The 25,857-nt window shown below is 39.2% G+C and overlaps 1 protein-coding gene across 11 annotated transcripts in view; it reads right to left on the bottom strand.

The window, feature by feature from the left end:
- Window positions 1–25,857, bottom strand: part of BMPR1B (bone morphogenetic protein receptor type 1B) — a 344,071-nt gene that overhangs the window by 83,151 nt on the left and 235,063 nt on the right. For all 11 annotated transcript variants that reach the window (XM_054030452.1, XM_054030451.1, XM_054030450.1 and 8 more), the window contains one exon: window positions 4,039–4,232. In XM_054030452.1, the coding sequence (XP_053886427.1) occupies window positions 4,039–4,111 (73 nt within the window). In that variant the 5' untranslated portion in view covers window positions 4,112–4,232. The remainder of the gene's footprint in view (window positions 1–4,038; window positions 4,233–25,857) is intronic.

The raw sequence follows: 25,857 nt of genomic DNA, 5'->3' as shown, positions 1-25,857 counted from the left end.
TACAGCACAACCCTTTACTTCCCTTTATACAGCTCACTCAACATTTTCTCTTCTTGGTGTCCAATTAGACCAGCTGTGCGCTCGTTTTACATTCTTGAATTTTCAACCACCAAATGCATTTCCTAAGCCTCTTTCTGAAAAGTGAAAAATTCTTGCCAAAGCAGACTCCTGAGGGTAAAACGTTCTCTCAAATATTTCTATGAAAGATTTTTCTCAAAATTTCAAATTGTAAGTAGCACACAGTACAAATTCCAGAAAATAAGTTTGGCAATTTGAGTTGATGAGCCGCTTTGCTCTCCAATTCAAGTTGGCCTTTTGTCCCTCTACAGCAAATAAATAAGCAAACAAGCAAGCCCAATGGGACAAAGTCTGCTATTAGATTCATGGCACAACTGCTTCTGAAATTAGCAAAAGTGGGCAAAATTTGGCCCCAAATCAGACTAGCTTCCTAATATTGACACCTATTAGAGTACAGAATAATCATCCCAGGGAAGCAGTGTGGAAGCACCAGCTCTTGAGATGTTTTGAATTAGATTGGACCAAACCTCGGGAAATACCTGGCAGGGAAGAACTCTGCACCATCTAGATGCAGAATTGTTTTTTACTTAGGCTCTGTGTATGCTGCAAATGGAGGTGTGCTGCAGCTCACACAAACATACTCTCATGCTAGTGTTAATTTAGCTAGCCCAGCTAAAATTAGAAGTGAAGACATAGCAGCACAGGCTCTGCAAGTCCAATCAGAACCCTGGGTACATACTCATGTTCCCAGCCCATGCCAGGGTCCATGCAGCCAGGTCTTTACTAATATTGTTAGCCCACCAGGTAAACTGAAGCTAGTGATGCCTATGAGAGCTGCAATCACCCTTCTGACTGAAATGTAGAGCTACTTTTAGATTGTTCTGTAGTTGTACAATGCCTAGCACAACAGGTCCCTGATGCAAGACCGGAGCTACTGCAATACAAAATAAAAGTATAATCTTTATTGTACATGCCCTACTTCTATACACTTCTTTAAAGTATATTTCCCCATAAACTACCCTGAGGTTGTATTTTTCACAACTTCAGTTGTCAACTAGCGTGTCATCTTTTCAATTTGTTAAAGATCTGGGGACAGATCCCAACCCAGAGAACAGATCCTTTTCATTGCTGCAGTAGTCTCTGCTTCCATATTTAAAGGCAGAGGACAAATTTTCAGTCCTGGGAGCCTGAAGTTAAACTCTTAAATCCATATTTAGACACCTAAAGAGAAATCAGCTGATTTTCAAAGAGGAAAAACAGCTCTCATTGACTATGTGGAATTTGTGGGTGCTCAGCACAGTTGAAAATAAGATCACTTGTCTAGGTGATTACATTTCTATTAAGGAGCCTAACTTACAGGCACCCAGGTACGAATATTTTGGGCAGAGACAGTACACTATTTAAATAATAAAAAAACGCTGCAATACAGTCTAAACCTTGGTTGCACAAGTGTACAAGCAACAAAGAGAGGAGGAAGGCATTGCAACACACAAGAACAACAGGTCCCAGGCCATCACAATATGCAAGAACACGGCAGCACCTATGCTATATGAAGGAGAGTATGCACCAAGGTCTAACTGAGGCATGGCTTGTTGGACCATTAAATAGGCTTGTGGTTAGAAGTTGAATAGGTGAGTGAATTTGCTGTAATGAGCATGAGCACTGACTGATAAAGATACCTGAGGGCATGCTGCTCTTGCTCAGAGGAAAGGTAACAGCCAAACAGTCCTCCAAAAAACAACCTGGCCTGAGACAGCAAGATGCCCCCAAGCTAAGCATGCTGCTGGTTACTAGTCACTACAAACACTGTGTAGGCATCACCAGTCAAGACAGGATTTGACCCTTATCTGGCAAGATGTGGAGACAATGTTCCAAATGTAACACATAGATTCATAAACAGTTGTGTTTGTGATATGGTATGAGGTGGTCTTCTGCCAATAACATCGAATCATAGGACTGCAAAGAACCTTGAGAGGTCTACTAGTCCAGTCCCCTGCACTCATGGCAGGATTAAATATTATCTAGACCATCCACGACAGGTGTTTGTATAACCTGCCTTAAAAATCTCCAATGATGGAGATTCCACAACCTCCCTAGGCAATTTATTTCAGTGTTTAACCACCCTGACAGTTAGGAAGTTTTTCCGAATGTTCAAGCTAAACCACCCTTGATGAAATTTAAGTCCATTGTAATTATGCTGTCAATAAGATAAATAATTCTAGATTTTTATTTTCTTTTTGATTCATTTTTATCCATTTGAAATGCCCTAATAAGACAAGCAAACTGGGACTCTTATGGCTGAAAAATGGTGTGCATATCTTTCACCGATCCACTGCAAGTTTCCTCTATCAATCAGTCCATGCCCCTACAGATGCCTGTCTCTCAGAATATGTGTCTTCCTTGAGGGTCCACCAAACCATTAAGATTCTGTGTGTCTTTTATAAAAAGGCCAAGGATCTGGCCCTGAAATATGGTCCATGTATCCAAAACCTATTAGAGGTTGCTTCAGCAAAGTTAAATGCTTTTTAACAAAACTCCTATACTTTTTGGGTAACCCAAGAACCCTTTCTTTTCCCAAGACTTCATCAGAGATAAAGAATAAGGGCACAGAGCAGACTCATGAAGTTAATTTTCTCCTACTGACTACTACCTTCTTACCACACATTAAATCTTTGAGAGCAAATTGACTATACAAAGGTACTACTGCTGTTTCTTCTGGCCATTAGATTTAACTGTATCATGTCCTATTAGGGAGCCAGAGTAAGATTCCCTAAAGCACCGGAAAAAACAAAACAAACAAACAAATAAAACCCCACCAAACAAAAAATCCCCCAAAACAAACCACATGTCCAGTACTGAAGGATTGTAGGTGAGTCACAGAAAGTTTAAATGTTTAATAAACAGAAATGACTAATATATGGGGAGAGAGAAAAACCTTCCTTGTTGTGAATATTTATTTTTCTTTTTAGATGCGATAGTCCGCTTGCTAACTGCCGCACGGTGAAAACAACCAACCAAAGGAAAAGGACCTTTTGCCATCTTTTCTGAAAGTATACTACTTCAAAAAGTCTTTGAAAGATGGCATAACATTTATAAGGAACGACAGTATGTGTATAAAACAAATTACTTTAAGCACATTTATCTGCTATTAAAAATATTTTCTCAGTTATTGCACTTGCTTTCATACGGTGGTATTATAAACACGTGAATTTCATGTAGCTTCCTTATCACACTCTCAACAATGTATAATGGTATTGTGTCTCTGCTGTCAGTCATTCACAATTCTTCCTTATTACAACCTCTGCTTATTGCGCTTTCTGACTAGTAAATACTGCACTATTATAATTAGCCATATTCTTCATTTTTGCCTTTTAAAAGTGAAGTATGAAATCTATCAGTCCACATTATTGAACAAGCAAAATATGTTTCCTAATCCTTGCTATTGATAAATCCTTAAAACGAGTGAAGTTAAGGAACAGCCTCTTAACATTATGAAATGTTCAAAGATAAAAATATATAACTCTATAATTAGTAATCTTTACCTGTTTCAATTTAATGCATTTGTTACAAAAAATCTTTCTTTCCACCTGAGCAACAAATTTCTCACATATTGCATCAAAACTCTAACAGAAAACATCACTTGGAGCGGATATGTACTGCATCCCTAAACATGTTGGTTGATTCTACAAACTGTGTCTACTGAGAGCATCAATTGCATATTCAGGTCTAAATCAGATTAGAAAGTAATTTAGACAATTGCAGTCTCAATAAAAAACTTCTATTGTACCTCTCTGTAACTACCCTTTGAAATTCTGATTCCAATTCAGACATACTACTTACATATGCCATACAGGCAGTTAAAATACTGTACTTTCACAGACTGCACCGTGGTTTGGAAATTCTTAAGCTGTGATTCCCCATGCTAAACTTTTCCTTTCATAATAAAATTGAACAGTTAGCTGTTATCTTGCAGCTCACCACCCTGTCATAATTACATTGTAGAACACTTTTGCTTCTTACCCTTGGTGTGCATGGAAAGTAGCACGATCAAGGAAATGTGAAGCTGCCAGTTTGATTCTTCCAGCCAACCCATTGCCGCAGGAGAGTAGTGATTCTGATTTGCCTGTGTTCTTCTGTTTCTTTTTCTTTTCTTATTTCAATGATAGTCCTGTGCTTCGCCTCTGTCAGATCCTCAGACCAGTCTGCCAGCAAGCCTGAGAGGAGAATGTGAAAGACAAGCCTGTTACAAACTGGTTCTGTCACCACATAGACCTCAATTGATCACCTCGTGGGGAGGACAACAAAAGGGCAGCAAGGATCCCAAGCTGGAGTGGATTCCTGAGACAGGAGCATGGATTGACTGCCCACACAGGGATTTGTGTAAACTTGGAAGCTGCAGCCGGAGTCTTTAACTCCCTCTTTACTTTACACATACAAAAAACAAAGCTCTGAAAATTCATATGAAGTGTGTATTGCATTTTTCAACGAGATGTAAGCAAACCCCTCTTGTCAACTACTTACAAATTGTTTGTTTTATAAACTGAGCACTGCCTTTGGCTTTTGTTTTTAAAGTCACAACAGCGTTTTCCTATGCACTTCCAATATTAAGGGAGAAATAAGGATTGCTCTGAAGCAATAACAGAAGACAGCTAAGAAAGATAAGAAATACAGAATGTCTGTGTCTGCACACTGTGTCATTCAAAATTAAATTTTATTACCCCCCCCCGTATGAACAGTGATTTATTGGAAAATTGCAATAAACAGATTTTTTAAAGGTCAGTGGATTCCTCATGTAACTGGACTCCTTTAAATTTATATAAATCACATGAAACTACTGTAAGTATATTAATGAATTAGAAATGCATACAGATTTCATGAAATCTCTCAACTGTGTGCCATTGGTCACAGTCGCAATACACACTTTTTGTATTCTGCTAGAGGCTACTCTATGTGTCAGAGTTCTAAATTACTGCTTTCTTCATTTTTATACAGATAAATATTTATTTCAGTTTGTTTGTTTATACACAACTGACGTCCTGGGGACAGATCCTTCACTAATATAAACTGATAAATCTCCAACTGACAGATTACACCCGCTAATGATCTGCTGCCTGCTTTGGTAAATGGAAACAGGAAGCAGATGTACAAACAATATTACAGTATCAAATATTAAAAGTTTGCGATCTTCACTTCTAAATAAATTTCAATAAAAACACTATGTCCTGAAATGGGAATGTAACAGGACCTCACTAATCCACATACAACAAAATTAATTGATGGTCTCACCATCTCTGAGCAAAGATTTAATAGCTGAGTACTCTAGTGATGGCTCATATTGGTCATATATATGTACAAATATACTACAGTATTGTACAGTTACTAGTACATATTGATGTATTATCATTAATAATTAAAATACATTATAATTGTCTAAATAAACGAGCAAAGTACATTTTGTGATGCATTAGTCTTGCTTTTTTATAGTCTTTGTTCACTTAAGACCTGATACTGACCCACTGAAATCAATGGGAGACGGTTTCCAATGATCTCGAAGGGCTAGATCCTGTCACCCATACTTGAATAGTACCTTACTCCACAAGTCATCCCATTGAAGCTCTTCAAGTAAGGGACCATCTTTTGGTTATATCTTTGTACATCACCTGGCAAAATGAAACCTAGATCCATGACTAGCACCCCTAGGTACTACCACTATACAAATAAAGAATCAACAACAACAATGCAATAAATGCTACTCAGTGTTAGTAAGACTAATCTGTCCCACTGCTGGCAGAAAAGACCCTTGCTGGCCAATTAAAAAAATCAAGTAATAATACTGTCTGCCTCTCAGACTTCAGCGTGAATTAGTGAGATTCTACTGCATTGTATTTACTTTTTCTTTCCTTATATTTTTTTTATTTTAATTCTTTAGTGACTAACTACATATACCAAATACACTAACAGAACATTCTGGCCATTCCCATCATTTTCCTTCATATAATATATATATATATATATATATAGTGTGTGAGAGAGAGAGAGATATACCTGCCTTCACTAGCAGGACCAAGTACTGATTTTTGCCCTAGATCCCTAAGTGGCCCCATCAAGGACTGAACTCACAACCCTGGGTTTAGCAGGCCAAATGCTCAAACCACTGAGCTATCCCTCCCCCCAGTACAGAAATAAAGAAACTTGTATGTTCTCAGCCTCATCACCATCTGTTCTGAGATTCGCTGTACATTTTACACCATTTTTCATAGGAAAAACATGATCCTATCTCCTACTTTATTTTTAATATGTGTGTTTTACTTCAAAGGCATCTTTAAAGTTTCTCTCCAGAGCTCACATATCAAGCACAAGTGAAGCTTGGAATAATGGTTCCTCAATTACTGACTTTTAAGTTTGTTTCTTTTACCAAAAAACCCAAACCAACAAACTCACTCATGACTATACCATATCCTTCACCAAAAGTCTACAGAACAGCCCAGTCAAAACGGTGAGTGCCCGGATGAAATGGGAGATCCAAGTTCAAGATTTCAATTGGTACACTACCCCTAAAGGGAGTGACTTGAGCTGTTCTGTATCAACCTCTTGGGCTAGAAGTGTTGAGGAGCTGCAGAGGGGTGTTGGACATGGGTATTTTGGGGGGGGAGGGCAGGTTGGTAAGTTTTTGTGAGTGAAGAGGACATCAAGAGGGGAGGGGGGAAATGGAGGATGGGAGCTATGATACTATACCGTCATTAGCAATAAATGCTCCAAATGCAGCCGTGTCAGTCTTAGAAGTATAGCTGTTAATTTGAAAGACAGCTATCAAACAGGGACAACCTAATTTGAATACTTTAGAAATCCAAGGGGGACAAATTTTGCCCCCAACCGCACTAACAACAAAAGGAGTTCCACATGCAGACTAAAGGGAGCACGTGTCCCTAAGATCAACGTTTAAGTCATGTTGGCATCCAGGTATAGATATCAACTCCCAGGGCTGCACTAGGAGAGGATTCTTGGACTCCCGACCTGTGGTTGAAGCAATCTTAGATGAAGCAGCCAGGCTGAGCCACAGATGGGGTTGCAGTGGCCAGTTGAGTGCTACTGGAAACCTGTTGGGATGGGCTCGAGGTAGCTGGACTGCCTGACTGAGCAACAAGATCAAAGATGGAGAAATAAGGAAAATACAAAAATTCAGACAGATGGAGGGCTATGATGAAAAGCCTGCCTGGGAGACCCCCCAAAATTCTGATGTCTCCAAACACCATTAAGTACTAATCCACTCTTGGCAATCCCCTTTCGGTATAATTAAAAATCATAGAGGTTGTTAGTTTATCATCAGGGAAGGATGGATTCCTTTTGTGGCTAAAACACAGGGTGGGGAGCCAGTAGATCTCTCTTTCTAAATTAGGTACTGCTAGAGTATCCATCATGTGAGTTATATTCCAGACTCTGCTACCGACTTACCCTGTGGCCATAAGGATCTAGGTAAGTGGCTCCGATCTGTGAAATATGAATAGTATGGTATAGTACAAAGGGAAGTTATGATAGTTGAGCTGTGGAACACAGATGGGAGGAGGTCTCTGTTGGATTTGTGCTCTTTCAGAATATTGGCTATTAGCAGTAGTTCAGGAGGCTGTTTATTTAATTATATATTTTTAATGAGTCTCAAGGATGAAACGGGTATGGTAGTAGATTGCATATCAAAATGAATACAGTAATAAATTACAATAATTACAGGATTTATAGACAGACTCTAGGGTTTATGGATCTTCCATTCAGTACCAGAGATTTAACTGGCATTACACACTTACCCATTGTACAACATACAAGCAAGCAAAAGCACTGCAAAATGCTGTGTGGGTGGGGTCATTACATATCCAAGAATGGAAAGAAACTTTTCAAGATATCACAAATGTGGAAAAAATCTCAATTATTTCCACAGCTTGGAGAATGACATCATTGTTTCCATAGTTGTTAATGTCATCAATGGTCTAACTCTAGATTTTATTTCTTTACTGCTAATTATCCTATTATTTATACATTTTCTTATTTTCAAAAAGCCCTTTACCCATAAAGTAAAATTCCTTTCTAAGTGAAACCACCAACCAAATGTGTCACAGTTGCAACATTTCATTGAAAGAGACAGGAAAACAGTTTTTCCCCTTCCCAGCTTAAAAAAACAACCAAGTAACTAAACTAGAGTAATCAAGCAACATCCACATAACTAGACAGACACCAATCCCTACATTAAACTTGGGTTCTTGTTGTTTTGTTTCTTTTAGATAAAGACTGGCAGTGAATTTTTGAAAATAATTTTATTTCATTATTTATATGGAGGTACCCCCTAGAAACTCCAGTCATGGACCAGGATCCCATTGTGCTAAGCTCTGTCCAAACACAGAACAAGAAGATGGTCCAAGCTCCAAAATAGCTTACAGTCTAAGTAATGGGCCCCCCTAACTGCTCTGTTAAAATTCTACCAGAACAGTGTAAACAGACGTCAACTATTTATAGTGTATTAGCAGTGAATAGTGGAGCTCAGAGGCCCTGGTGATAGATGTGGTGTAGGTATCTAGCCAACTAACTACACAGGTGTTAGCAGCGGACAGAATTTTCATCATAATTTGGAAAAAAAAAAGAATTTGTTTTGCCAGATGTTATGTTTAACTCCTGAGCAATCTTAACATTTTTATTTTATTTTATTTTTTAAAATTCAAATAACAAAAGTTGTGAAGCATTCAACAATTTCTGGAGGGATTGAGAGAGTTTTAAAAAAAACACAATAGAAGTGAGTTTGACATGTTTCCCCAAGTTTCTTTTCTTCCCACTCCATTCCCAACTTGCAGCATTCCACATCATTAGACATCAGCAACTCAAAGAAGAGAAGCTCATTTCAGCCACTCAGTGAAAAGACTATCACTTTGTTACAAATAAACAATCCCCATCCCCCCACTTATTTGAATGAGCGGTATAGTATTCTGAGCACGTATTCCTTTGGCTTTCAGAGCTCTGCCAAGGCTCCCCCTCCTTCCCCCACTCCCGCCCCCCTGTACAGAAAGAGGTAAAAGGGGAGAAGGGAGAAAATCCCATAACTTGTCCAAAGCATGCAGAGGATGATTTGTGTTCTCACTTACAGAGTATGACTGTCACTGATGATCTGCTTTCAGGCCTAGATTACATGTGATAAGGGCTGACCTTATTTGAGTATTCACACATTATGCACTCATGGAGAGCAAGCTGGACACAAAAGTCCTTCACATGTTCTGGGCATCAATCAAGCTCACAGCATGGAAGCTGCCAAACTTTTCTTCCATTTAACTCAGGAGAGGAAAGGCTAGTTCAAGACAGACTTAATAAAGTTTAAAGCTGTGCCACAGTATAGTTGGGGTCCATTGTCTTCTAAAAGTGAGCTTTTTGAAAAATTCTCAGCAGTTACCACTGACAACAACTTGTCTTTAACTATTTTTTTTTTGCGGGGGAGGGGAGAGAGAAGACAGGGGACAAACACAGAGCCAGATTCTTAAAAAACATAACCTCTTATTTCCAGCTGTTTACAAACAACTAAATTATTCCTCAATATATGAATATATTTTTCATTGCCTAGGATTTTCATCCCATATTTGTTACCTTTTCCTGAAAACTAGTGCATGCTTTAGGGAAAGAGTGTACCATGATCACAGCCAATTTTAACACTAAAACCTTTTATTGCAGGAAGATTGACACCTAACACAACACATTTTCTGTTTGCACCAGGACTACAAAAATGTTTTATCAACCCTCACTTTGAGTACTCACATTCAGCTTAAAACCAATGGTACACAAACAGTAGGCAATTGGGTGCACACAGCAGAAGGAAATGTGTGTGTATTTATAGAATGCACACATCAGCAGGGCTCAAAGTGAGTCTAAATAGGCCAGAAAGCCATTCCAGTACTTCTATCATGGCCACAATCATTTCCACAGAATTTAAGCTTTCACTTAAAAAAACCCCAAGCCTCTTGGCCCCTATACACGGTTCATTTCCAGAGTTTACAGGCAACCTGAAATAATAGCTTAATGAGAATATGTGAACTGCTCTGCCCATCACATATTGTTAACTCTGGAGTCTAATTATGATAATGGGTCAATATTGTTTTCTCTTCCTTTGCAAATCATTTTAACAATAACCTACAGCTAATGGGCTTTTCTGGCATGGCTGGAAATAATGTAAATTAGAAATGAAAAAACTTATCCCCTAGAGTTACTGCTGGATTGTTCCATACAGTATATTTTCCCATGCTTTCTCCAGGCTATTTTAGATGTCCTGCATTATGCAGCCTCCACTACTTCCCTTGGGAGACTCCTCCACAGTCTGATAGATCTCATTATGAGGCTTTTTTTCTGCTTTTTCCAGGTGAAACTTTCCTTAATTAAATGCCATTACCTCCCGGTTATACAAGGCAAGAATGGTATGAGGAGGGGACCATGGGGGATGGGGAGAGAGCAAGCCACCAAGAGAAGTCAACAGACTACGATGGTATACACCCCAAGAAGTGCACAGAGGGAAGTAGCTATTAGGTACAAGGATATACAGTAGCCTCCAAAGAAGATAGAGAATGAGGAAAAAAGAGGACAGCCTCCAACAAGAGGAGGAGCAGGAAAATAAATGAGGAGCAAATGGATATCAAGATAGAGTTCCACCAGACTACTTCAAGGGGCCAACACAGCCACAACTACACTGCAAACATATATTTTACATAAGATATAGAATAATAAATTCATAAATATAAATGTTATAGCATCTAAGGGCTTTAGTGCTGTACATGGCATAACACAGTTGAGTTACCAGAACGAATCATTCACAGTAAGATAACATCATAGTTTTACATACTCTCTCTCTCTCTCTCTCTGTGTGTGTTTTGACCCCAAACTTGTAAGAATGGGACACTTTTTGTTCAGAAATCTTCACTTATGAACAATACAGAGAACTTCCTATCAGACGCATGAGAACAATTTTGTAAGCAGGTATAATTTACTCAATTGTAGCAAGGCATGAAACAAACGAAGTTTCAATTATAGGTCTGACGTGGAGTTGTACATAGTCCTGTACTCTGTAAACTTGCAGTTAAACCATTTTCAGCATTAATTCAACTGTTGACACCCACTGTCAGCAACAGATACAGGTTTAAAGCAGGAGGTGGTAGGGTAGCAATGCTAATGAAAGATTGAGAATTCAGTCCAAGTGTTCTGCCTTGATTAAAGTATTCTTTTGAAAGCATTAGCTGTATGACATTTGGATCATGAGAATATATGAAATGTTAGGTCTAGAAAGGGTACGTCTACACTGGACTAAAAGACCCGAGACATGGCTGCAGCTGGCCTGAGTCAACTGATTTAGGCTTGAGGGGCTTGGACTGCAAGGCTAAAAACTGCTGTGTAGACCTTTGGCTCAGGGACCCTCCACCTTCAGAGGGTCCCAGATCTCGGGCTCTAGCCCAAGCCTGAATGTCTACACTGCAATTTTAAAGCCCCACAGTCTGAGCCCCGTGAGCCTGAGTCAGCTGACCTGAGCTAGACGCAAGTGTTTAATTGCCCTGAAGCCGAAGGTTTCTGTTTCTTTTCCCCCCTGATGTGGAACTAACATATCAAAGATCATTTGAAATTTCAGTTTGCAGTTGTTATATTTGTAATGACAATACCACCCCTGTCTACCCAGCATTACAAATTCATTTGTCAGCTTCCAAGGCATGACTGTTTTATAGAATGAAAACAAAATTTTTAGACAAGGCTGAACCACAATCTAAACTTGCAAAGGAAGAATTTATCTTCAACTTCGTGAAGCTAAAGCTCTTCACTAGGCTCCTTGTATTTCAACAAGAAACCAACATCATAAAAAAAGTGCCTGTTTAGAAAAGTTGAAGGAGCTCAGAAATGTGTATTCCCAGCATTGTACTAGTTCCCAAAACCATCAAGCACATGTATAGTCACTGAGGCCTGGAACATGCAATGGGATTTGCCTGCACAGAGCTCAGGGTGGGATTGGGACCTATGTTTGTAATTGTTCTGACCAGAATTTAGAAAAAAATAATTAAATTTCCATTTGAACTTTGACTCATGAAATTTGCTAAACTGACTGAGCTATGCCAATGTGCTTCCACACACATCATAAGGAGTCATTATCTAGGGGTAAATGGTTAATGCGGTCACCTTCCCCATTCGTTTCTTGGCTGAGAGTGGTTGAAATAGATTAAAACAGGAGGGGTAGCTCTCATGCTCCAGCCAAGGAGGAGGAAGAGCTATTGCGGAGTGTTGCTTGCTCAAGCCAAGGAGAGGAGGAGAACATCCAACTCTAGTCGTTCTCCCCCGCCTACCATGTAGTTTAAACACTGCTTTTGAGACTGCCAATAAGAGTACAAGTTGTGGTGATTTTTGCAATGAGGTTCACTGGAATCTGAGCTGAGACCTAGAAAAGCCAAATTTCAATCATTTCCAACCTGATTTGGTCACCAGTTCAAATCATCCTCAGGTTGGTAGCCAATTTGGTTCCTGTTTCTTGACTGGATGAGCATAGCCAATATGGTCATAAGGACTAGCCAAAGACTTTCTGACTCATATTCTCAGAGGATATTACTGCATTTTGTGTGCTACCTCTGAACTAACTGGAAAAAAATGTGGGCGGCAGAAGCAAGGAGTTTCTCTGCTTCTCCGCAATGCAGCATCCCATGTTAACTTTGGAAAAATCACTTAATCTGCTTTACCTTGCTCCTGAGTTCCCCATCTGTAAAATGGGGATAATGCTTTCCTACCTCATGGGGATGTTTTGGGGGCAAAAATCCATTAATAATTGTGAGGAAGTCAGATACTACAATTATAAGGGCCATATAAGTATTTAGACAGATTGGAATTTAGGAACAGACATACTGGATCAGAACAACTGCTCCGGGTTCCAACAAAAGATATTTCCTTTTATTAATCTTAAATGTGTTGCTTTTTCATTTCAGTCGGCTGTCTCTTGTTCCTGTACAACATGAAATGTTAAACAGGAGAATCCAGTTTACCTTCTCTTTCTATATGTATACAATTTTTGTTTACCTTATCATGACTCCTTTTATTCATTTCATCTCTAAACAGTCACAGTATTTTAAATCCTCCGTCACAGAAAATCTTTCCATCTCTCATTTTAGTCTCACATCTCTGATTTCTTTCTATTTCTGGTTGTATCTTTTTTGGAATAGAGTGACCAGAAATGAACACAGTGTTCCAAGAGCGAGTGACCATTGATCTATACAGTGGCATTTAGATATTTGCAATATCTAACTCATAGTTTATACAGACTAACATTTTGTTTGTCTTTTGACTGTGCTGCACATAGAACTTTCCACGATGACACCAAAGTATTTTCTTTATTTGTTTACATTTAATTTAAAACTTAGGAACATGCATGAGTATTTAATATTCTTCTTCCAACCTGGTATTTGTCAAGGAAGTGTTTCATTTGCCTACTCGCTTAACTTTGCTAAGTCTCTCTGAAGTTCGGCATCTAAAGTTCTAAACGAACTTTAATAACTTTGGTCATCTGCAGATTTTTCCACCTCTCTTTTCACCCCATTTTCCAGACCATTAATAAACATATCAGATACCACCAGTTCCAGAAGTTGCTTCTGACCCCCTTCCTGAATAAATATCCACAATTTGTGAGGGGCAGTATTCCTACAGCATGCATGCTGTCTCCTGAACATACCAAAGAGGAAGGCAGTACCTCTACCAGAACTTAGACTTTTTTGAGGACCCCCCTCCCCACCCCGGTAAGATATATAGTTTAGTCATGCTCAAGATGGTTTTCTGCATACACATATGTGTGGTTGGCATATATTAATGCTGAGGTTTGCACCCTAATCACCTGCATTGTTAGCTGTAGAACATCCATCTGACTGGACATGAGCAAGAAGGACTGAGCTATAATTCTTAGCTGTTCAGAGCCTGCTCATGTTGAGTGAAAGCAGCCCTAAAATGAGAGAACGTGGACACCGCTTGCTTTCATGCAGCAAGGAGATTTGGCAGCTGCTCTCTACACCCCCCCCTCCCTCTTGCATCTCTCACCACCTGAGTGCCCCAATTTAGCCCTCTGCCCCGGCCAGAAGAGAAGGTCAGAAGCTCTAGGGCACAGAACCCAGTATAGTTCTCTGCCATATTTGGAGGTATAACCAGAATGCACATGTCCCTGGGAACTTTGGCTTGCGAGATCCATCTAAACGTTGACATTTGAAATATTGTGCCAATCTAGTATAAGTTTTGGTGCCCTTGAAACTTTTGGAGAAACGGCATTTGGTGGGTGTGAACAATATGTAGAGACAAACTAGCAAAGGTTTTTGAAAATAATTTCACCACTTGCAGCAAGTCCTGTTATTTGGGGAGGGGGGGGGATTTACAATATTTGATATAGCATATTTGATATAGCAAATATTCCCATATTTAACAAGATCCTTGCATCACAATTTACATTTCAGTGTTCAATTTATTATTCCATGTAATACAGCAAGCTGAGAATATCCAGTCAGTCGTATATGACACCTTTACTCACAACACACTTATAATTAAATTAAAGTACCTGTATATTTACAATGCCAGGAAAGCTTTATTTTAAAGTACCTGAATAAGAGTTCTGTGAAGCTTGAAAGCTGTTGGCCAAAAAAAGATATTATCTCACCCATCTTGTGTCTATCACTAAAGTAGTCCTGAAACATAATTTCCTTACATACCTCTGTTGCTTTCTGGTTAACATTTTCCCACTTTAAATAATTTTTCCAACTGTGCACAATAGTTCAGTTACTTCATTTGCAACCAAAATTACTCTATGGCCTGAGTTATGCAAAAAATTAGAATAGAGGACCTAAATAAATATTTCTGTAATGCTTTCAGATATTATGAACATATTTAGACAATTTTTCCTCCTCTGTTAAAAATACTTTTGTATTATAATTGGAGGTGGGACAAAATCAAAACTTCAAATCAAACCTTAATCTGATCTGGACCTTAACACTAACTCTTTGACCCGCCTCTAATTGATACATTCAACTTTAAAGCAAACAAAACTACATACTATCTGCTGGCCTAGGAGATGTTGAAATAAGAATCTCAATAGTACATGGGCAGAGAAAGGAATATCTCAAATATCAGATAAAAATTATTTGATTTCTACTGCATGACAATATTCACTACACTTGGTGTAGTTTTGGTAGATTAAAATGAATTTTAACAAAAAAATTTGACTGTCTCTTTAAAAAAATAGACAGTTTCTTTATTTCCTCAAATTCCTTCACCTGTCCCCAGTTACACATACAGCTGCTTGGGGGTTTTGAGACTTTTTGTGAAGTAACAGTTCATGATAATCTCATTAAATCCTTTCTAACACTTTCCAGTTCATACAGGATTTCCTCAGCCTGGGCAACTGCAGCATGGACTGGTTGTTTAAACAATCTCGTTGCAAAAGAGTGTAAAACAAAACCCGACTTGCAGAACAAACCATGGCAATGACTGACACAGTGCAGAGAAAACAGAGTTTAGTTGAACGTGTGAAACTAAAACAAACACTGAGATGCAGAAACTCTCGTCAGTGGCCCAGCTATAATACAGCATTAAAAACTTAATCCCTGATATCGTCTGTGTGTGAAACAAATCAAGCAATAACCGTAGATTCCTTTATTTGTGAATAGTTTTGTTTTAATAGAGAAAAAACTTGACTTGTTAATTTATGAAGGACCCATCTCAAAGTAGCAATGGGGGACATTATACAGGAAAAAAACCTTCAACTGTACTCTTTGCTCACAGAAACAGGCCATATATATTAAACTGAGTAAGAGAGAAACATGTTTTGAAGAGAAAGAGATGGTGAAACCAGAGAGGTTAAAATGGTCATGCCTTGCATCAACCTTGAAGACAGTCTCAAAGGAATTCCTGCAGATATTTTCAAGGGGCAAAGTCCATAGACAGGATCCCTGGGCCCTGGAAGGCCTTTTCTGTGACATATTCAAAATGAGACAGGGAGAACAAGAATGGCCAGGATGCTGTCAATTGCACCAAAGGGACAAATTGTCCAACAGACAATTTTCAGAATTCATTAGAAAAATATTTTAGAGGTACTACCACTACTGCCGTCGGACACATTGACCATCCCATTGTAGCACAGTCTCATCCATCTAACAGTTTTATGAATGGGGCATGCTTCATTTAGATGTACTTTCATGTTAAACACACATTTCCTTCTCTAACTGCCAAGAAATATTATTTTCTGCTTGTCTGTCTAGACTTATCCAAAAGAACTATGCAAATTGCATAATTTCAAGTTTAAAATATATAAAGGTGAGGGAGGGCTGGACCACTCCGGGACCTGGTCAAAGGATACAGAACTTTTGAACGGCTCAAATCCAGCACAGGTCAGTACTGAGCGACAGTTATTTCTCTCTAATAGCATTTTAATGGCTATACAAAATCAGCAGGTGCTCTCAGTCTAGTTTTTAGCGGACACTTTCCACATCAACAGTAACTGGCACCATAGCTGGCCACCTCAGTAAAGAGGACAGGATTGATGGGGCATGTCACAGGACTGGGTCACAGCGATAAAGCCATGTGCAGGAGCTTTTCTGAGGCATCTGTTCCGTTCATAAATACAGGAGGTTAATGTTTACGGATGTTCATCCAGCACCTTTCATCAGCTCTGTATGCAGTTTCTAAAAGTTATGAAGTTTGCCTTCTGGAGGAGTATTCAGATAGAAAACACATCCATGGAAGTTGTACAAAATTGAGACTGCCAATTAACTTCCTCTTCCCTTACCTGATGAGCTCGGCAAGTCATCCTTATAGCCCTACCTGCAAAGAAACACACACCTATGGCTTAATCTGTTTATTCACCATTCAAAAGAATTTTGCTGACTGAGACTTCACAGACGCTATGTGGCAATGAAGAGCCCTTTCCTTGCCTCCTACATAGTTACGATACCTAATGTAAGACAGACTTGGAACCAAACCTCAGCCATTGAAATTCTGAAAATCTTCCTTCCCACTTCCTCTATCAGAGGCCATCAGTATACCACAGTGATCTAAGAGGATGAGGCTGGAGAACAGGTTACTAGATTGAGAGTCAAAGCTAAAAACATCATAATATCCTTATGAGGCTGCTGATACGAATGGTCTGTTGGCTAAACATTCTTCTCCAGAGTCAACTCAGACAAAACTAGTTGTACAAATCTCTAAGCATGGTGCAATAAAAAATGTGTCTTCATCCAATGGGACAGGTGCATTCTGCCCTCGAACAGAAGTAAACTGCAGTGAGTCCATGACATGGACCTCCAAACTCACCCCAACCCAAATACCTACCTATGCATCAAGAGCAGCCCCACCCATTTATCTCATAAAATCAGATTGCCTAGAAACATTCTATTCATTGGTATGCTGGAGGAGGCCCCCAGGAGCTCCTTGCTAAAATTCCACCACCGAATATACAGAAAGATGGAATTATTTCCCTACCTCCAGTGAATTCAACCCATCTCCAGCTATTGCAGAATCTTCTAAGACAGACAGGGTGTATGCTTGTGCTTCATAAAGCATACTTCTGAAGAGTAATATTCATAAATCCTGCTTGGCTTGGATGATTCATCAACAAATTTTTATGGCTAGATCCTCAGCTGATGTAAACCAAAGTAGCTCCATGGACCGTCTATGGGCCTTTCATCTCCATTGAATTGTGATAGTTGTCATACTGTTACCACCATCCCAATGAGACTAGAAACTCATAATTCTAGAACAGCCAAACCACTTGGACAACAACATTACTTTTATTCTATCCTTTTGTCCCTTTAGTAATAAGGGACCTGATTCTACAAGAATCAAAGTACTGCATGTTCTCAACTCCTACTGACTTTAGTTTAAGGTAATGAGTACCTATTGAGAGTAGATCCAACGTTTCTGTTTTCTACTTTAGTTTTGACTAGTGTGGGTGAGACAGTGTATGTGTGTGAGAATGTGTGTGTTTAAATGTGCCAACCCAGTACCCTGGATGCAAGAACAATGAAAAGAAATACACTAATCTAAGCATTTGCAAATATTTAGATGTAAAACAAGGAGTAAACATAAGATACTAGAAACCACCAAGTTACTTTAAACATGCAGCTGGAGAGTGTCACTGTGACATAAGATTATTAGATTAAAATTAAACTTGCAATTATATAATTTCAAATAAATAGCACTGCAAATAAAAGGAAACATGTTTCCATAAGAATATGAGTGGTATCCAAGTAACAATTCCACAATAATATATTTTCAATTAAAGAATTACAATAGACCATTCTTATTTTTCTCTCTAATGCTATGTGAAATTAATTATTGTACAGGCAGCTGAATATTATTAACTTAAAGATTCTGTTCTTTGTCTTCATAGTAATTAGGAAACACTGGGAAGATCAAACCCTGATTGTATTACAAAAGTATCTACAAAACCAAATTTCAAAAATTGAGTTTGTCTTGTTGCCCTTTTATTTGGTTGTCTAACCTGAAGTTTGTTTCATGATACAGCAATATTGTTAACTACAATTGCCAGATTGGCCCTGGTGCAGTAGAGAGTATTAATAGCAGAGATGTAAAAATTGTTCCTAATTATCCTGTTCCATAATCATAACAGGCTACTTTGTTATAAAATGATAAAATTAACAAGATTTAGAAGGCAAGCGAAGATATATCAAGCTTGGGTGCCTGCATTAGGCACCTATATCAATATTTCTGGCGCCCGAGTAAGAGGTTTGAGGTGAGATTCTATGCTGCACCTCTAAGCCACACAGCCCACAACTCTCAGTCCCAAGGGAGGGAGGGGGCCTATGTTGGCTTTAAGCCACTGTGCCTCCTGCCAACTGCAGTCCCTGGTATAACAGACAGTCCTCAGCTAAGTTCCATCTGAGCTATGCGGCCATGCAGCAGGCTATCAAGGGCTGCGCAGGTGGGGAGAGGCACCTCCCCCCCAGCCCCACTGCAGCGAGAGAGGGCTGGGGGGAATCCTCTCTCATTGCCGTAGCCCCGGGGCAGCCTGCACCCCAAACCCCTCATCCCCACCCTTGAGCCCGCACCCCCAGCCAGAGCCCTCACCCCTAAACCCTCTGCCCTAGCCCTGAGCCCCCTCCTGTACCCCCAAACCCTTCATCCTCGACCCCACACCCCCAGCCAGTGCCTGCACTCCAACCCTCTGCTCCAGCCCTGAGTCCCCTCCCATACTCCGAACCCCTCAGCCCCACCCCTGCCATGTCACCTACCATATTGGTGCACATAACAAAATTCACTCCGCACATGGATGTAAAAAATTAGAGGAAATATTGGTCCTAAGGTCTGTCTAAATTGTGCCTGCCTGTCCCCAGCTGCCCATGGGCCGCAGCACTTCAGAACTATACGCTGTGGCCCTGCTCTTTTTGCATCCTTCCCACACCAGCCCGCCCTCAGGACGAACTCATGCCTCTGATGGTAGAATCTTCCTGACAGACTCTAGGGCTTTGAGAACTTCTTTAAGCCACTCTAGCTTTTTTACTCAGGGTTTTTAAAGATGGCATCAAACATGCTGAACAATCATCATTTCCACAGACTTCAATGGTTGGTACAGGTGCTGAATTCCTCTGAAAATCAGGCCCTTTTTATGTAGGTGCTTAAATATGAATTTAGGTGCTTGAGTTAGGTACAAAAGTGTGAAAATTTGGGCTCCCAGGTTTTTATGAAATTCTACAGAATAGCTACACCTACAGTCAGCAGTGACAATGCATGAAAACACAAAGAAATTAGAAAATGACTTCTCATATATGCTAAATTTCCATCGCTATAATCATGTTTATGTAACTTTTGATCAGTCCGAAGATGAACATTTAATACGAAACATGCCTTGGTATGTAAACCTGCCCTGAAAGAGAGCCAGCAGCACATTATACTGGTGAATTCCTCATGAACGCTCACAAATTGCTTAACCCTAAGGTAAAAAAAAAATCCTTGATTTGAGATAAAGATTTATTTTCAAATGTAATAATAAATATATAGGTAAATAAAAATAAAGCAAGAACCAAAGAATTGTTCCCGTTCTAGAGGAGGTTATTTAGAAAACTATCAATATATGCAAACGTATTATATGATGAACAGTAATTTTTGCTTTCCATGAAAGCTATCTGCTCTACGTACGTACATGGTTTAAAGGACATTCCCGGCATTGTGTCAAGTCAAAGGCATCCCCACTAGAGTTACAGAAATACAAGCGCTCTTCACTCTGGCAGGAGAGGGCTCTAAAATGCGACTCTGAAGACACGTACAGCACAAACCTAAGGACCACAGGAGTTCTGCTGACATGCAAAATGTTTATCAGTTTTTTTTCATCAAAGGGCAGGGACAGTCTTTTTGTTCTGTATTTGTACAGCACTCAGCACAATGGGGTCCTGTGCTGTGACTAGGGCTACTAGGAGCTACAGTAATACAAATAATAAACAAACAAACTCTAGCAGGACTATCATTGACAAAATTATCAATTAGAAATTCTTAGAGTAAACGTAAGAGGGTTTCTGCTTCCCTTTGCTGTAAAGTGGCATCATCAGCATTCTCTTCCCCTTTCACAGCTGTGTGTGTGAATGTTACATGGCCAGAAAAATCTTATTCACAATGGGCTTCATCCCTTAATGCGAGTTCTGTCATTGACTAAAATGGAAGCAGGATTGGGCCCAGTTTGACTTAAGTACTCTGTTCCATCTTCATTCTCTGATCAAACCCAACCAAAAATACTTGATGGAAAAAAGGAACCTAGGATTAGAATGATAATGGGTAATGCCTAATAAGAGAGAAGAATAAATTCGTAGCCTATCTGCCAGCCCTGTATTTCAACAGTCCCTACTCTACTGTATGAGCAAATTCAGATTGCAATTATTTTTCCTAGGGAGCAATTAAATGTTGCAACCAGTGTTAAGAATAAACACAATTCCAGTAACAGGCAACACTCAGATGACCAGTTCAGGTTCAATGGTTCAGTGCACATGAATATCCATCAATACCACCAACAGCCCTAACAGTATAATGAACCTTGCAGCAACCCAGGCAGGCAAGCTGCGCAATACATGGACATAATGTCTCTAACTTACAGCAAGTCACATCTAGCAAGCAATTCAGAGCAACTCTTACAGCTCATATAGGCACATATTTAAGAACTATTTACAAAATTAGCCCCATTGTGTCTTTAAAATGTTTAGATTTACTTCATTGTAAGCATGTATTTTGAAAACAATTACGGAAACACTGTAAAAATTAATATGTACAGTATGTGATATTCAGCTCAACTGAATTGCCATGGTAATTAGCAATTTATTCTTACACCAGTTAATTCAAGTGTGAATCATACAAATGAAATACACTTCCCCTTTTAAACAAATGCTTAATATTTTATTATCTTTAGAGATGTTTACTTATTTTTTTAAACTTTCAACCACTGTCGATAGTGCTATAGATTCCCCCCTTAACAGCATCATTTTGGGCACTCCTTGAAGTGCACTCCTTGTTCCCAGCTCTAGAACCATATATTTGTTAAAGGGACACTGTCAATTTGAAATCTGGTGATTTTTTTAAAAACAGGTTCAAATAAGTTTTATATACTACCCTGGCCCTGAATTCCTATGCCAAAATTAATGGGTTTACAATTGCATATTCCTGTTTTTAAAGGTGTTTTTCTTTTTCCCATGTCTCTGTGAAAGACTCTCACAAACAAAAGAAGAAACCGATTATATGGCCTACAGATAAAGCATTACATTGGGACTCAGGGGTTCTATTCCTGGCTCTGCTGAGGGCCTGGTGGATGATCTTGGGCAAATCACTTCCCCCTGCTCTGTGCCTCAGTTTCCCCATATGTAAAACAGAGATAAAGATACTGTTCTACTCTGTAAAGGGCTTTGCGATCTACTGATGTAAAGTGCTATATAAGAGATAGGGTGTATTATAATTAAAATGAAACTGACTATTCAAAAAGTTACATCAAATATACAAGGCAAGCAAACTGAAAACAGTATTTTTTCAATAGTCTCTCAGTACAATAATTTTACTTGAAACAACTGTAAACAGTTGTAAATTCAGACAGAAGGTAAATTTTAAGTTAATGGTGTCACTTTAAGGTATAGAACATCTTTGAAGATGGTCCTACTTAAGCAATTCAACACTTTCCTCACTATTTTCTTGAGTAACCTATCTTTATGCTGTCCCATTCAACACTGCAAAAGACTGAATATTATTTCTCATATGTTTAGTGCAGACTAAGAATTCCAATCACAAGGTAAGGGAAGTGCATTGCTCAATGTGCATTCGCCCATAAAATATTTCACCAATAGTTTTCATTATGTTGCTTTAACAATTAGCTCTCTGATGACTAACTCTACAAAGAAGGTCCCTTCTCATGATGAACCTGTATTACCTGCTGACAACAATCAATAATCTCATCTCAACAGATCTAAAATGGGGGGGGGGGGGAGTTTGTCTTCTGGAAAGTCTGAAGACAGTTCAATCATAAATACTACTTTATTCTTCGCCCCCATAATATAACATACTAGCAAAGAGAACTTGGTTCGAAACTCAAATCCAAAACCTCAAACTTCAGTCCCTGAAATCTGAAGCTATATATATATATATATATATATATATATATATATATATATACACACATACAAGATCTATATACTCAGCAAATCCTATCCATGGCACTCTATTGGCAACCAGATAATGTGGCTCACTAGGCTGCCCTTTGAATTTTGTTTTAAAAAATAAACAGTAATATAGCATTTAAAAATAATACTTCTGACAGTTACAACACGACACTTCATGTTTCGGGGGGGGGGGGGGGGAGGCAACCTCAGACAATTGCTATAAATTCAATGTGAAAGAGAGAGTAGGAGGAGTTAAGGGAAACAAAACTATTTTAATCCCTTTTTTGGGGGAGGGGAGGGAAAGAATACAGAACCACTGAATTGTCACTTTAGTTAATACAAGTTTGTTGTGTCTATAGATTTCTGAGTAGGACTAGGACTTCCAAGGGGAAATAGCAATCTAGGCTAAAAAAGAAAACCAGCCATTGTGTAGGGGCACTAAGGTCTGGCCAGTGTGACACTGATGGGCTCAGGGGGGTTATTGTTTTGCCTGATGTATTAAAGCCATGAAAGGAAGAACCAGCACAGCTGGCCACCCTGTGGGCCTAAACTGGCAATTCTCTTCGTTTGCTCTTCCTGATGAAGAGCTCTCACCATTTGTAAAATATGGTACAAACCCCAAACTGGGACAATTTTATCTCTCATTTGAAAAAAATATATAATTTAAATTAGTTAATTGTATATATAAATATATGATATAGGTGGAGCTGATAGAGCCATCATTATTTAAGATTACCTGATACTTCCCATTATAAGGCTCTGTTTTCAGTTGCTTATAACTTTGCCAAACTGTAACCATTCAGGATGAAATTTCCCAGGCTGAGTGTCTGCCTCAGAATGAATCCTTCATGATAGTTTCAGCTCAAATGGGTCAGTTGCTTCAGGGAAGGAGATTAAGGGAAAAATAAGTTGTTTCCCCACTGCTAATACACTCCTAGAACTTTTCACTGAGAAGCGCAAGCACAGCCAAGCTTTGCAGCAAGGGTTAGAAATTTGGCAGGGAGGTCACTGTGGTGTCAGGGATGTGCCTTTTGCCATCCCCATGAAAATTTTACCCAAATTATAAGGCTTCAAAAAAAAAATTCTCAGTTTGCACATGCTCACTAACACCATGTTAGAGTTTGGTAGTTAAATTCTCCAGCAATTCCATCTACACAGAACGTGCTTCTACCTGGAGCTGTGGGATCTCAGCAGGACTTACCCCGTAATTGTTCCTCCCTGCTGCCAGAGGCCATGGGATATTGGGTACTGGAACTGAGGGAGACACTCTCCCGTGCTCTGAAAATCTGAATGCCCCCTGTACTGGCACTCAGGCAACACAGAGGAGGGGGAAGCTGCTTGATTGGAAGGCAGAAGGTAAGGAGCATGGAGAGAGAGGGCAAAGAGTTGCAGGAGCTAGATGGTGGAACAGAATGAAGTGGGGAAAGCAGGAGCAGGTGGGGGCAGTACAGGAGGGAGGATGGATAAGAGCAGAATGGGAGGAACTGGGGTGGGGTGAATTGATTAGAATAGGGGAGGGGACAGGAGCCAAAAAAGTTGGATAGGAGCAGAGCAGGTCAGGTACAAGGGCTGGGCAAGATCATAAACGTCTGTAACCACTGAGCCCACACCACTCCAAAACCTGGAATTGAATCCAGGAGTCCTGCATCTCCACTGTTCTCTGCTGTCAGAAAATACCTATGAACACCTGCTGTCAGAAAACACCCATTGAAAAAATGTGTCTCCTTCCCCTCTAGTGCCCGTTCCACACAGAGGATAACAGCCTGCTATTGCTATCAGTTACTTTGTTAGCTCAAGTGGTTGATGTCTGTGCTATATATCTAAACGTCTGAACCCTACTGATAACCCAAGCTGAGGGACACAATAGAATTTCTGTTGTTTTAGGTTTAGGAAACTACATAAAAAATAACCTTGGTTAAAAGAAAGTTAAGGTTGCAAAGTCAAGATTTCAAAAGTTAGGAAATGCCTGTACATATATACAGGTACAGCCTGATGTGAATTAAAACAAATGCACTACTTAAAAAAAAAAATCAATGAAAATACCAGCTGAGCTTTAACTCTGGTGTCAAAAACATTATGATGTCATGATACAAAACCACAGCAATATACTTTGATCCAAGTATTTACGGCAACATGTAAACAAATAAGAAAAACGTGAAAAGATAAAGCATTTCTTAAATTTAGAGAAACTACACAGGAATATTAAGGGATGATGGCCCTTTATGGCTATGTAGAAAGTCTGTGGACCGCCAGAGCTATGTAGTCACAGAGGCTACTCCAGATTCATAGAGAGCACTCTACTCCCAAGGAAGAAGATTCCAGGACAAATGAGCACCAGCTTCCCACAAGCAGAATTAGATTCCTACCAGCCCAACTACCATATGTAACAGGACTATTGACAAGGAATTCAGTGAGCATCTCCCTTCCCTCTGCATCACACAAGATCCTGACGTGGAGACAGTGCTTCTATGCTTGACTGATTCAGAGGAAGCTTTTTAAAACAAGGTTTTTCTTTTCACTCCTCACATTAACTCAACCATTCTTCTGAGTAGGTCTGGAAGGCTCCAGATGCATTTGGCTGCCTAGGGCTGTAACAGAAAGTCATATTGACTCTTGGATAATTTTATAACTCCAGGAAATACTAATTAATGTAAACACCTCACATCTACATTCTCATTCAGCACTGTACCATTATATTTACATCTTTAACAAAATTTGACTTTCTTTTGGATTAATATAGGTATCAAATTCCTATGGTTGGTTTTGGCAGTCCATTAAACATACTCAACACATCACCTCTGATTTTCAGAACACTTACCGTTCAAAATGATTTACTGGCATCAATCCTTCCTCCTTCAGAATCATATAAGAGATAGCATATATAAATGAGATTCAGTGTTCTCAACTGTCTTTCTATGCAATCTAAATCTGGCATATCTTCCTGTATATGTATCAAACCTTGAAATCGTCTGGCTTTTCCAAAAAAGGTTTAAAAAACAAACAACAAGAAAACAGATGCACTGAACACATGGTCAAAATTACTATCTGCTCCCCCCACTTTTTTTTTTTTTTTTTTTTGCTCCTGTTTTTCTTCCTTTAGTAATCTTCATAATTCAAGAACAAATTCATTTGTGAGGCCATTTGTATTAATAATGGGTCCTTTACGTTCTCATGGCAAAAGCAA

Source organism: Malaclemys terrapin, chromosome 5 (assembly GCF_027887155.1).
Source record: "Malaclemys terrapin pileata isolate rMalTer1 chromosome 5, rMalTer1.hap1, whole genome shotgun sequence".
In the NCBI taxonomy this organism is placed as follows: Eukaryota; Metazoa; Chordata; order Testudines; family Emydidae; genus Malaclemys; species Malaclemys terrapin.
Note: the sequence above shows the minus strand (reverse complement) of the source record. Positions and strands in the feature narration are given on the sequence as shown.